This window comes from Ochotona curzoniae, unplaced genomic scaffold (assembly GCF_017591425.1).
Source record: "Ochotona curzoniae isolate NIBS_2020 unplaced genomic scaffold, NIBS_Ocur_1.0 scaffold_4506, whole genome shotgun sequence".
NCBI classification, from domain to species: domain Eukaryota; kingdom Metazoa; phylum Chordata; class Mammalia; order Lagomorpha; family Ochotonidae; genus Ochotona; species Ochotona curzoniae.
This window is the reverse complement of record NW_024467119.1, coordinates 41,151,823-41,165,485: the sequence shown is the minus strand read 5'-3', so window position 1 is coordinate 41,165,485 and position 13,663 is coordinate 41,151,823. Positions and strand designations below refer to the sequence as shown.

The 13,663-nt window shown below is 39.0% G+C and overlaps 1 protein-coding gene across 1 annotated transcript in view; it reads left to right on the top strand.

Annotated features, from left to right (window-relative positions):
- CENPE (centromere protein E) overlaps positions 1-13,663 on the top strand; it is a 61,395-nt gene that overhangs the window by 27,402 nt on the left and 20,330 nt on the right. The window contains exons 24-35 of the mRNA XM_040966917.1: positions 1,024-1,179; positions 2,874-3,032; positions 3,490-3,780; positions 3,903-4,061; positions 6,631-6,915; positions 8,093-8,377; positions 8,479-8,637; positions 9,406-9,693; positions 10,086-10,373; positions 10,917-11,075; positions 12,277-12,435; positions 12,660-12,920. Coding sequence (XP_040822851.1) covers positions 1,024-1,179; positions 2,874-3,032; positions 3,490-3,780; positions 3,903-4,061; positions 6,631-6,915; positions 8,093-8,377; positions 8,479-8,637; positions 9,406-9,693; positions 10,086-10,373; positions 10,917-11,075; positions 12,277-12,435; positions 12,660-12,920 — 2,649 coding nt within the window. The remainder of the gene's footprint in view (positions 1-1,023; positions 1,180-2,873; positions 3,033-3,489; positions 3,781-3,902; positions 4,062-6,630; positions 6,916-8,092; positions 8,378-8,478; positions 8,638-9,405; positions 9,694-10,085; positions 10,374-10,916; positions 11,076-12,276; positions 12,436-12,659; positions 12,921-13,663) is intronic.

Sequence of the window (13,663 nt, the reverse complement as noted above, 5' to 3'; positions counted from 1 at the left end):
TAACGTTGCATGGATGACTTATTGATGCATAAATTAATTTATCTAATACACTTTAATCAAGCAATATATAAAAATATAAATTAGGATGAACTATACTATTATGAAATAGGTTTTTAACAGAATTATTTTTCCCATATACATAAGATTCCATTTTTTCTAAATAAAACTGCCTGACAAAAAAGATTTTTAAGGAATATGAAATAAGGAATGCTTTTAAGCTATTTTCAGGGAGAAAATAGTGTTCAGGATTGCTTGTACCTTATTTAGTAGTAAAACCCAATATACTACTAGTATGAGACTTAGAAAATATGGAGAAAGCAAAGATAATATCTCTTATAATTGGTTTGAAATAATGAACACACCTGAAGATAATTGCTGAGATTTGTAGCTGCAGAGTTAGTTCTTCAAAGTGAATAGGTATAGGACCTAACACAATAACCTAGTGGCTAAAATCTCACCTTGCATCTACCGGGGTCCCATTTGGGCATGGGTTTGTATCTGAGTTGCCCCACTTCCCATCCACCTCCCTGCTTGTGTCTAGCGAAGAACATAGATACACAAGAACAATGCAGAATGCAGGACAACCCAAAGCCCTGGGACCCTGCACCCACGTGGGAGATTCAGAAGACGCTCCTGCCTCCTGGCTTCAGATCGGCTCAGCTCCAGCCATTACAGGCACTTAAGGAGTGAGTCAGCAGACAGATCTTTCTCTGTCTCTCCTTTTCTCTGCGTGCCTAAATAAATAGGTGAGTTGGCACAGGAACATATTTCTGTGCTGCAGCATAGAGTTCAAATCCTGACTGTACCTGTCTCTGACACTGTACCAGTGGCTTTACCTCTCAGTCCATCAGTGTGCTCAGTCTGTCAGACTGGGATATAGCGCCACCTTGTGGGGTAATGATGATTAAATTTATTAAAATAAGTAATCAGTACCATGTGTAACCATATATTTCTATGTGTTGGCTATACTCATTATTAATGTTCTTAGTAACTACTTTAAATCTTTCTTTGCTTATGTTTTAGATGGCTGCCATAGATAAACAGAATTTGCAAGACCAAAAATCTGAAACATTGATTGCAGATTTAATACAGGAGAAAAATGAACTCCAACAAATGTTAGAGAGTATTGCAGCAGAAAAGGAACAGTTGAAGTCAGACCTGAAAGAAAATATTGAAATGGTAAGATTTTTTTTTTTTTAAGATTTGTTTATTTTTTATTACAAAGTCTGATATCAGAGAGGAGGAGGGACAGAGGGAAAGATCTTCCATCCGATGAGTCACTCCCCAAGTGAGCCGCAACGGCCAGTGCTGCGCCAATCCAAAGCCAGGATCCAGGAACTTCTTCCGGGTCTCCCACACGGGTGCAGGATCCCAAAGCTTTGGGCCGTCCTCGACTGCTTTCCCAGGCCACAAGCAGGGAGCTGGATGGGAAGTGGAGCTGCTGGGATTAGAACCGGCGCCCATAAGGGATCCTGGCGCGTTCAAGGTGAGGGCTTTAGTCACTAGGCCATGGCGCCGGGCCCGAAATGGTAGGATTTAGTAATGTGTGTTTCACAATTCATTTGTTTTTTTTACCTTTATCATTTTTTGGTGGTAATTTGCATGCACTAAGTGTATCTGGTGAAAATGTACAATCTGGTGGCTTCTGACAAATGTCTGTACCTGTGTTTTCTCAGCCCCAAAGTACCCTGTGCTGCTACCAGCCACGCCGCATCTCCACCCCAAGTGGAGTTAACACAGTGCATAGCTCTTTGTCTCACCAGTTTCTGCTTTCATGCTGACTGCAGTGTAGCATTGTGTTATAGAAGTTGACCACATGTTTAAACTACTTTTCTGCTTGAGGGAAATGTGGGTTATTTGAGTGATATTTTTGGCATTCTTATACAGTGCTTTTCATTTTTCTAAGATAAATATCTAAATGGAATTGCTGGGCCATACAAGAAGTGTATATTCAGCCTGATAAGAACTTACTGAACTGACCTTCAAATTCTGTTATTTTGCATTCCTCTCAGCAAATTAAGAAAATTTTGTCCACTCTACATTTTCCTTCACAACATTTCTTCTTATCTTTGTTTTTAAATGTGTACATTCTAAGAAATGTATAACTTTACATTTGCCTTCCCTAATGACTAAAGAGGATGAACATTTTTGCTTGTTGACCATCTTATGGCTTCTTTATCTCTTTTCACCATGTACAGAGTTTATTAATTTGGTCCTAAAGATTTCTCTTTTATACTTAACTGCTGTTAAGGTTTTTATTTCATTTTTCATTTGTTTGTTGTTAGTATTGACCTATGTTTTTACTTACTTTAGTATGTTTACCTGTTCAGAGGCAACATAATGTGTGCATGTTGAAATTAGTATTTAGAGAAATTCCCGATAGATCACAGTACTGTATGAAGTCACGTTGTTTCAATTTTCTGTATTTTTTGTTATTTTCTGTGAAGCCTAAAGAATTGGGTGCATAAAGGCAGATAAATAAGCAAGAAAATAATTGTATTCTCTTGTTCTTGTTACCTTTCTATGTCTTGCTGCATGGATTATGCCAAGTCAAGCCAGCAAATGGTCACTGCACTTTTCATCTTGTTGGTGTCTATTAACCAAAACCAAAGGCGTCCTATCTTGTAAAAAACCTATTAGTCTCTTTGGGTTTTGGGAGCAGCAGTGAACTGTGCTCTCATGACAAAATGCTAAATCTAATTCTAATTTTCCTGATAGAAATATCAATCTAGCTATAAAGAAATGACACAGCACCCCGTGATTAAATTAAGAATGTGCATTTTTGTGTTGCAGGCTGAGATAATTCCTGATTTACCAGACTTCACAAATGTGACCTAGTATTTATCTTAGTTTCAACTTGTTTTTGATTCTAGACTATTGAAAACCAGGAGGAGTTAAGAATCCTTGCAGATGAACTGAAAAAGCAACAAGAGATTGTTGCGGAAGAAAAGAACCATACCTTAAAGAAGGAAGAAGAGCTTTCTAGGGCCTGTGTGAGACTGGCAGAAGTCGAAGAAAAATTAAAGGAAAAGGTAAGTTTTCCATTCTTCTTTACCATTTTACCTTACTAAGTTTTCTTAATGATAAATTTTGATATGTGAAAACCAGAATGCAGATATAATACATACATTCCCACATGTATAAACCTTTCTCTCTCTTCCCCATTGTTTTCACATACTATTCTTCTCTGTCATTCTGTGTCCACTCTGTCCTATAACATACTCTTATTACACTAAGAATTCACTCTAATGCATTAGGATTTTTTTCTCATTCCTTACCTGATCACAGTAAGTTCACATGCTGACATTCTGTGGAGACAGGGGTTTTCAAAGGGACGTCATTTAATCCACAAAGTCACTACGCATTTATTTTTAATGCTACTTGCCCACTTATGTTGGGATGATAGGTAGGCCTATGTTAATGATTTGCATAAGAATTTTTGAGATAACATAAAGAAAATAGTAATTGTAAAAATTATAAATCTTAAAGAGTGACCAGCTCCAAGAAAAACAGCAACAACTTCTTAGTGTGCAAGAAGAGATGAGTGAGATGCAGAAAAAGATGAGTGAAATGGAGAATTTAAAGAAAGAACTCCAGAATCGAGAATTAAGTTTGGAACATACGGAAACCGAGGGGCCTGTGTTGGCTCAGAAACAGCAAGAAAATTATGAAGATAAGAGCTCTATGACTAACGAAAGAGATGACCAAAAGGAATTACAGGAGACATTTAAAGTAGAAAGAGACCAGCTGAAAGAGTATATTAAAAAAATTGAAGCTGCAGTAAGTTATGCTCTTTTCCTTTACTCATTAAATGTTCCTTTAGAAACAACCGAATAAAAAGAGGGGTGCGGTGTTGGTGCAACACTGTTATAATACTCTTTAAATTTTACTCACTAATTAAGGACCTACAAGCAAAAGAGGAACTAAAAATCGCTCACATGCATATAAAAGAACAGCAAGAAACCATTGATGAACTAAGAAGAAACATTTCTGAGAAGACTGCTCAAATAAAAAATACTCAGGAGGAGTTGGAGAGATCCAGCGCCAAATTACAAGAAAAGGTCTGGGTTTTTTCTTTCTTGTGTACTCTCTCACCTCTCCCTTTCTCCTTTGAACCATTGAAGGAAAAATAACCAGAAAATAGTAGTTAAGTCCTGATTCATTTGATTGATGAGCATTTTTAAGTATTTATATCTATTTTATTTTGGAAGGCAAAGAGACACATGAAAGAGATCTTCCATTCACAGTTCACCCCAAAGGCCTGCGACATCCGAGGCCTGGTCTCACTGAAGGCAGGAGCCTGGCAATCAGTGTGGCTTTCCCACATGAGCAGCAGGGACTTGGTACCCGAGCCGTCGTTTGCTGCCTACCAGGGTGCACTATCAAGGAGCTGAAATTGGAAGTGGAACCAAAACTTGAACCCAAACACTCCAGTGTGAAGTGCAGGTTTCCCAGGTGGTCTCACCAAAATCTGTTGACTGAAGGCCTGGTTCTGAGTTACCAAAGTCTGATGGGAATAAAATGGACAAGATTCATAAAATCCTACCGTATATCTGAAGTGGAAGGAGTAGCTTATAAGCAGTTTTAATTGAGAAAAACATCAGATAATCATAAATGCTCTAGAGGTTAGAGTTGACCATAACCAGACCAACCATGTTAAAGCTATTCTGGGGAGCCCGACGGCGTGGCCTAGCAGCTAAAGTCCTCACCTTGAATGCGCCGGGATCCCATATGGGTGCCAGTTCTAATCCTGGCAGCTCCACTTCCCATCCTGCTCCCTGCTTGTGGCCTGGGAAAGCAGTCAAGGACAGCCCAAAGCTTTGGGACCCTGCACCCACATGGGAGACCTGAGAGAAGTTCCTGGTTCCTGTCTTCAGATCGGCATAGTGCTGGCCATTGCACTCACTTGGGGAGTGAATCATCGGACGGAAGATCTTCCTCTTTGTCTCTCCTCCTCTATGTATATCTGACTTTCCAAAAATAAATAAATAACTCTTTAAAAAAAAAAAAAAGCTACTCTGGGGAACACATTTAACCCAGATGATTTCAGCTCTCCTAACTCCAGTTCTGCTAGTGAAAGCCCAGGGAGGCAGTGTTGGTGGTTCTGTCTTTCCCTGTCTCTATGACTGTCTTTCAAATAAGTAACCTGTAAAAAAATTTTTAAAGTATATGCCAACCATTAAGTTATAAATAAAACACAGTTCTTTCCCCATACAAGGGGAATCTTAAAAAATATCGTCTGGGGTCAGCTTTGCGACACAGCAGGTAAACTGCCTACAATGCCAATATGCCACATGGGTGCCTATGTCACTCCCGGCTGCTCCACTTATGATTCAGCTTGTGCTAATGTGCCAGGAAAAGCAACAGCACACAGCCCAGCTGTCTCGGTCCCTGCCACTCACATGAGTGACCCTGATGAAATTCCAGCTGTTGTTATAGCCCAGCCCAGCCCTAACCATTGCAGTCATTTGGAGAGCGAACCACTTGATGGAAGGTCTCTTTCTCTGTCTCTCTCTCTCTCTCTCTCTGTAACTCAGCTTCTAAAATAAATACTTTAAAAAAGAAAAAAACCTCAATTTGGGATCAACGCTATGGCTTAGTAGGTTAAGCCTGTACATGTGATGTCAGCATCCTACATAGGCACTAATTCGTGTCCTGGCTATTACACTTCCCTTCCCACCCTCTGTCCATGGCCAGAGAAAGCAGCAGAGGATGGCTCAAACCATTGGGCCTCTGCACCCATGTAAGAGACCCAGAAGAAGCTCCTGGCTTCAGATTGGCTCAGTCCTGGCCTTTGCAGCCTATTGGAGAGCAAACCAGCAGATAGACAATTTCTGTCTCTCCTTCTTTTAGTAAATCTCCCTTTCAGATAAAAATAAATAAATCTTTTTTTAAATCCCTCAATTTCAATATGATACATGTAGAAATATACATAGAATTACATGGTAATTTCCCATGGGTATGTTACAAGGTATAATCATGGGAATGAGGATTCTGCATGTGCAGACAGAAAAAATTGACAGATAGCAATGCTTTATTTATTGAACCATGCTGAACTCTGACATTATATAGTCCTAGCATTTGGGAACTAAAAAATAAAAAGCATAAGCTAAGTTAACAGTTAATAAAATGTAAGAACTGGTTGATTTTAAATCTAACCTGTGAAGAAAGCTAAGACAAAATATGACTAACAGAGAAGTCATAAATAAGTAACTTCAGTGAGACCAAAGGAAAATGAAGTACAAGTTTGTGTGATCAAGGTAGGCTGCAAGGGGCAAGCAGGCATTTGTCATAGTGATTGGGACACCCCCTCCACTCTCAGAGTGCAGAGTTTAAGTTCCAACTGAGCTTCTGATCACACCCTCCTGCCAGTGTTCTTTGGGAGGCAGCAGTGAAGGCGCCAGTGCTTGGGTCCCTCCCTGCCACCCACAGCCAGTGACAGACTTGGGTAGAGCTCTCAGCTCCTGGCTTTCCCCATCCCAGCTGCTGTGAGCATTAGGTAAGAGCTGTGCATGGGAAGATCCACTTTCTCTGTCTCCCTCTTTCTCTCTGTGCTTCCTAAAAGTAAACTTTGAAAACCACAACAATTATCTCCAGATAGTAATGTTGGTATTTTCTGAATATTGCTAGATCTCAGGGATTCATGTGGAACAGGAGCCACTCGCTGATGTGAACGAAGTCAGTGTGACTGAGGAAACAGCGCATGAGCTGCAGGTACGCAAAGAACAATTCAAAAGCAAGGAGTCAGCAACACCAGCAGACATAGAAATGGAAAGGCTGACTGAGAAACTTCAAGAAAGTCAGGAGGAGATACTGTCTCTAACCAAGGAAAGAGATAACCTTAAGGTGATAAAAGAAGCACTTCAGCTTGAATGTGACCAACTGAAAGAAGCCATGCAAGAAACTTTAGCTAAGGTAAATTTCCTCCCATTACTTGGCATTTTATTTTTTAAGAATCAAGTCTTTATAGAGGGACATTTGTTTTATTATCAAAGTGTAGTTACCACTTTTAAGTATCAGTCATGAAGAGATCAGAAGCCAAAGAATTGAAAATGCTCATAAATATTGAAACTGTTGATACCAAGAGAAAGACAGCCATTTTCTTAAGCATTCAAACATAAGTTAGAAGACAGTGCTAAATTACAGGAAAGGCAAAAGCCAAAAATGGATTCTTTTCTTTCCGCCTTTAAATCTGCTTCTACAACATCTCATGAGGCACTAGTCTTCCTTATTGCTTCACTCAAAAATGTGGAAACCATCTCCGTTCATACCCTTCTCTCACCTCTTAATTCAGTGACCAGACCATGTTGTGTGTGTGTGTGTGTGTGTGTGTGTGTGTGTGTGTGTGTGTGTGTGTGTGAAAATCCTCCCACTTTCTCTCCCTCCTACCCTCCCATCCTTTCTCCCTCTGTGCATGTGCGTATATATGTGTGTATGTAATCCAACTCACAGCATTGTTTTTTTCTCTAACTGGTCTCTCACATTCATCATGTTCACATTCCTCTAACTTGTTCCACAAGCGAGTCCAAGTGTTGTTCTTAAATTCTTATGCTGTCTTATTAGTATAATTGAAACGAAGACCAGGCTCCTACATAGCTGCTCTCCAGCTTTATTTTAGCTCACACTTCCTGCTCATGAGGCTCTGCACCTCATGCCCCTCACACTCCGGTATCTCTGCCGATGGTTCTGCCAGTTGCTCTTCTGCCTAGCTGGTCATCCAGTCCTCCAGATCACAACGGAAGCCTTCTGTCCCCTGTGAAGCCCTTCCTAAGCACTCACACTGAAGTAGGTTGACACTAGTACTCTGATAAAAATTTTGCATTAAGTCTTGTCTTTTACCCTAACCTGGAAGTCTCAGAAACTCAGAAATCACATTAAGTGTCATTTGCCATTTTGTCTCCAACCACTAAGAACGATGCTGACTCAACAAGCCCTCATTAAAGAGGGTTAAATGCTTAGGTAATGGAAGGGTGGCAGAGGGGGAAGGATTGCTGTGTCCTTCCCTGACAGTTGTAGAAAGGGTCCTGGTTTCTTCTCCTCTAAACTAAAATCTCTCTGGATATCAACTAAATTGTCTTATGATTCACTTAAGCTTCAAGAGACTCAAGACAAGCAAGAAATATCCTTCACTATGAAAGATGATGAGACTAGTAAAATCATGAATGAGATGGAAAAATTGAAGGAAGAATTCAAAATCAAAGATTCAGCACTAGAAAGAATAGAAATGGAAAAACTGGAGTTGTCTGAGAAACTTAAAGAAAGTGAAGATGAAGTGAAGTGTGTGGCCAAGGAGAGAGATGACCTGCAGAGGCTGCAAGAAACTCTTCAGTCAGAAAGGGATCAACTTAGAGAAAATGCACAGGAGATCAGGGCTAAGGTAAGTTTCCATTTGACTTTCTGTAAGTAAATATTCTGAGTGAGAACTTTTGCAAACAGTTACAAAGCTTACAATGTTTCCACACATTTCTTGAAATAAAGCACCTAGAAACAGAAGAGGAACTTAAAGCTGTTCATTGTTGCCTGAAAATAAAGGAGGAAACTATAGATAAGCTGAGAGTGAATCTTTCAGAAAAAGAAACTGAAATCTCACGCATACAAAAAGAATTAGAAACAACCAGTGTTGAATTACAGAAAAAGGTAAGTGAAGATGACAGCACAATAAGGGAGTATCTACAGGGACTGTCTGGGTTATATGCTATGTTTGGCCTAGTGGGTGGGTCGCCAGTTAAGGCCTTCAGGGACTGATGTTATGCTGCAGCACGTTAGGCTTCTGCTTTGTGCACTGGCATCTTATTTGAGCACCAGTTCAATTCCTGGCGGCTCCACTTCTGCACCAGCTCCCTGCTAATCCACAGAAGATAGTGCAAGCTCCTGTTGGAAGTCCTGGATGGAGTTCCAGGTGCCTGGGTTCTGCCTGACCCAGCCATGACCCAGCCATGACCACCATGACCACTGTGAACCAGTGGATGGAAAATCTTTCTGCCTATCTTTCCTCTCTAAATAGGAGTCTGCCTTTCAAATAAATGTTTTATAAAAATAAAATAAGACCTTTATATTCCATCTCAGAGTTCCTGGGTTTCACTCAGCTCCACTCCTGGTGGGAATGACTTAGCTCATTGGGTTCCTACAAACTGCATGAGAGATGCGACCGGGTCCCAGCTCCTGCCTGTGGTCTCCAGCCTGGAGTTCTCACTGGTGTTTGGGGAAGAAACCAGCAAATGAGGAAGCTCTCTCACCCTCTTTCCTCTCTTCTCACTGATTCTCTGCTTCTTAAATAAAGATTGCTGTTTGTGCCCTAACTTTTGTCAGGGATTAACCTGCCTTTTGTTTTTGTTTTTTATCTTAAAAGGGATGTAGGTGTGTGTGTGTTTCTATCCACATTTTTACCTATTTTATCATTTTCAGATCCAGGAGTTTCGTGAGAAATCAGAACAGCTTATTAGTATAGAAGAAATTAGTGAAACTCTAGGAAAAATAAAGGAATTGGAACAATTCAAGGAACTTCTCAAAGCCAAAGAATCAGAGCTGCAAAATACAGAAAGTGAGAAGGTCAAGTTGACTGAGAAACTTCAAGAAAGTCAGGAAGAAGTAAGAATTGTAATTAATGAAAGAGATGAATTGAAAAGGGTGCAGGAGGCCCTTGAAATAGAAAGAGACCAGCTAAAAAATAAGATTAAAGAAATTTCAAATAAAGTAAGTTTTCCTCTTCTATTGCTTTTTGTTTGAGTACAAAAATAGGTGTAAGTTGATCATTAGTTGTATTCACTTATAAGGTTTATTAATTATTACTACAATTATAAAGGAACAGGAAACAAAAATACTAAAAGCTGCTTACATTCATGTCTGATAACCAAATAATATTTCACAGAAATAAAATAGTTTTTACATACTGAATTGTAGACAAAAGTAGATTCAATTTTGTAAAGTTAGAAAATAACGTCTGATTTTTTAGTTTCTTGTGTCATTTATGAAAGAAAAGAATAGACTAAAATGTAAAGATGATTGTCTTTGTTTAGGAATAATTCTTCATTTTGCTAACCAAAGGGAAAAAAAAGCTCTGTGCATATCCTAAATTATTTTCTCAGATCCAGGAACTTGAAGAAAAAGAACAGGGATATATTCAGGTGAAAGATGTCGGTGACTCTCAAGAAAACATGTGTGACACAGAGCACTTGAAAGAGCAACTTGAGACCCAGAAATCAGTTCTGGCAAACGTAGAAATGGAGAACATACAGCTGAATCAGAGACTCCAGGAAAACCTTGAAGAAATGAGATCTGTATCAAAAGAAAGAGATGACCTTAGGGCAGTGAGTGAGACTCTCAGAACCGAAAGAGACCAACTCAAGGAAAACCTAAGGGAAAGTGTAACTAAAGTGAGTTACCATCTTGCCCAGTTCTGGTAGGAGGGTGAAATGCTTCCAGCTTTGGGGAAGGTTGGGCATGATAGGGAAGGAAAGGGAGTGTCAGGTAAGACTTTGCAGATTTTTCAATGAGCTTGTTTTCAACAGACTTTTATAAGTTTATTTGTAACCTAAAAGTCCAGTTGTGACTCCTCATTCTATACATATTTGTGTAGCTTGGCAGAGATATTTATAGAGGGTTATTCATCACAGAAAATTATATTAACCAAATAAAGCAAAGGAAAATTTAGCTATTTCTTAATGGAGAACTTATGGAATACCTCATTTATAACCTGAACAAAGGAAAGAAGTATAGTGCTAATTTTATATGACTTGTTAGGAAATAGGGTTAAGTGGCAGAGTGGTATATCTAGAATGTGTTGATAACTGGAAATAGCTTAGAGAGTAAGGACCAAAATGTCGCAGGAAGACGGCAGAGTGATTCTTATTCCATACATTTCTGTACTGATTGAATTGAATTACTCCCGATGTATTATTTTCCTTTCTCTAATAAAGGACCTGGAAAAACAAGAGGAACTAAAAATGGCACACATGCACCTGAAAGAACACCAAGGAATTGTTGAACAGCTAAGAGGGATTATTTCAGAGAAGAAAGATGAAATAGCAAATTTGCAAATGGACTTTGAAAACTCAAATGCTACCTTAAAAGCTAAGGTATGCTTTGTTTTCTACTTATTTGAGTAATTGAAAGTATGAATTGAGTCATTTGTGTAATAAAATAGAATAGGAATCACCCTAAAATTAAAGACTAGTGAAAAATTACCTTTTCAGTTATTACATACTATTTAGTTTTTGGTCTGTATCTTTCACTATGCTCTCTTGTTACATCGTTACATGAAGTTCGAGGAACTTGAAGAAAAAGAATGTCAACTTATTAAAGCAAAAAATGATCTCCAAGAAAAACTGTATCAAACAGAACAACTGAAGAAGCAATTAGAGTCCCAGAGTTCAATTCTGGAAAGTACAAAAATGGAAAAGTTAAGGTTGTCTGAAAAACTTCATAAACACCTTGAAGAAATAGAATTTGTTACTAAGGAAAATGATGACCTAAAAAGAACAGAGGAAGCACTCAAAATGGAACGAGACCAACTTAGGGAATGCCTGCGAGAGACAGAAGCTGAAGTAAGTTGCTCATGCCCCGTCCTTGCTAGTGAATGTGTTGTTTCCTTAGAGCAGCAGGCCCCGCTTCCGAACAAATGCTGAAACTGCAAGAGTGAAATGATAGAACTTTTCAAATGGATAAATTGCACTGTTTTAAAAATTACTAGGTCTGTAACCAGTGTCTACAGAATTCAGTGATCACAATAAAGAAAACTACATGATGACACTTCAAAAAATTCACAAAAAGTGCATATTATAGTACACAGGGTATGCCTGTGATTCTCAAGGTGGCATGTTCCATAGTTACCATCAAATTAGTAAGCCTTTATCTTTCTGCTCCTAAATAAAGTTATCTTTTAATTCCATTTTCCATGAACTTTCTGAAGTTCTCCACGAGGTTTTCTCATTGTAACTTGTAATTTGCAAGTGGAAAGCAATCTAAATGTTATTCAGAAAGAAACTAGGTAGATATGAGCAGAATGTCAAAGTTCTGTGTATTCTAAACAAATGTAACAATTTGAATACCCTGTTTGGAAGCCAAAGATACGTCTACAAAGAATCGCAAATTATTAAATAGGATTTGTGTAAAATGTTTGCCACAGGAAAGTAGGAATAGAACGTAAGATAAGAAGAAGCGAAGAGAAAAAACTTAGAACAGTATTAGGAGTAAGAAGTAAAGATGTTGTTAGATGTACTAAGAAAATTATTACTTCATTAAAAATATCTATGTTCTTAAAATTCCCTAATAATAAAGGATCTGAGAAAACAAGAGGAACTAAGGATTGTTCATATGGATCTGAAAGACCACCAGGAAACTGTTGATAAACTCCAAGAGATTATTTCTGAGAAGACAAGTGAAATACTAACTATGCAAAGAGATTTAGGAAAGTCAAATGCTAAATTACGCGAAAAGGTACTTTGTGGGGGGTTGTTTGCACATTTGCACGTTTGATTTATTCCCAAAACCTATAGAGATGTAAAATGGCTCAGCCACATTGGGAGCATATCAAGAATACTTGAACTGTACAGTTAAGGATCATGAGAGTAAAATGGGAATCTCGTTGTCTTAATAAAACTATTACTTGTCCTTCCCTAAAAGTTGTCTGTACCCTAACATTATTTTATGATTATCTCAAGGATCAAGAACTTAAAGCAAACGACCATCAGCTGTGTAAATTAAAAGATGGTATCAGTGAACTGCAAAAACAACTGAAGGAGCAAGGCTTAACTCTCAATAAAATTGAAATGGAGAATTTAAGTTTGGCCCAGAAACTTCATGAAAACCTTGAGGAAATGAAATCTGTAATGAAAGAACGAGATAATTTGAAGAGAGTAGAGGAGAGTCTCAGGTTGGAGAGAGACCAACTCAAGGAAAATCTACAGGAAACCATAGCTAGAGTGAGTTTGTGTTTCTCCTTTTCACCCCATAAATCTCCTATTCTTAACGTAAAAAGCTCTGTTCCTTGAATATGTTGCTGAGAAAGTAGATATTATAACCTTTGTGGGAGACAATTTTAACAATATCTATTTTGGGGGAAAGGGGAAGGGAAAGTCAGATTTATAGAGAGAAGATACAGAGAGAAGGATCTTAAGTCCACTGGTTCACTCCGTAAGGGGCCACAATGGCCAGAGCTGAGCCAACCCAACGCGAGGAGCCAGGAGCGTCTTCCAGGTCTCCCACTCGGATGCAGGGTCCCAAAGCTTTGGGTTTTCCCAGGCCACAAGCAGGAAGCGGGCTGGGAAGTGGAGCAGCTGGGATACGAACAGGTGCCCATATGGTATCCCAGCACTTAGAAGGCAAGGACTTTAGCTACTAGGCTACCATGCCAGACCCAACAATATCTTTATAAAATGTATCAGCATGTACATTTGGAACAATTAACTCTAACAGTATATTCACACAAAAATACAACAGTGCTCACTGCAACACAGAGTTGGCAAAAATCTGAAAAAGAGTTCAAATATCCACCAACAAGACAATAAGGAGTTCAACTGCATGTTGAAATGTTAAGCATAGGGCCTGGCAGCATGGCCTAGCAGCTAAAGTCCTCACCTTGAACGCACCAGGATCCCATGTGGGCACCGGTTCTAATCCCGGCAGTTCCACTTCCCATCCAGCTCCCTGCTTGTGGGCTGGGAAA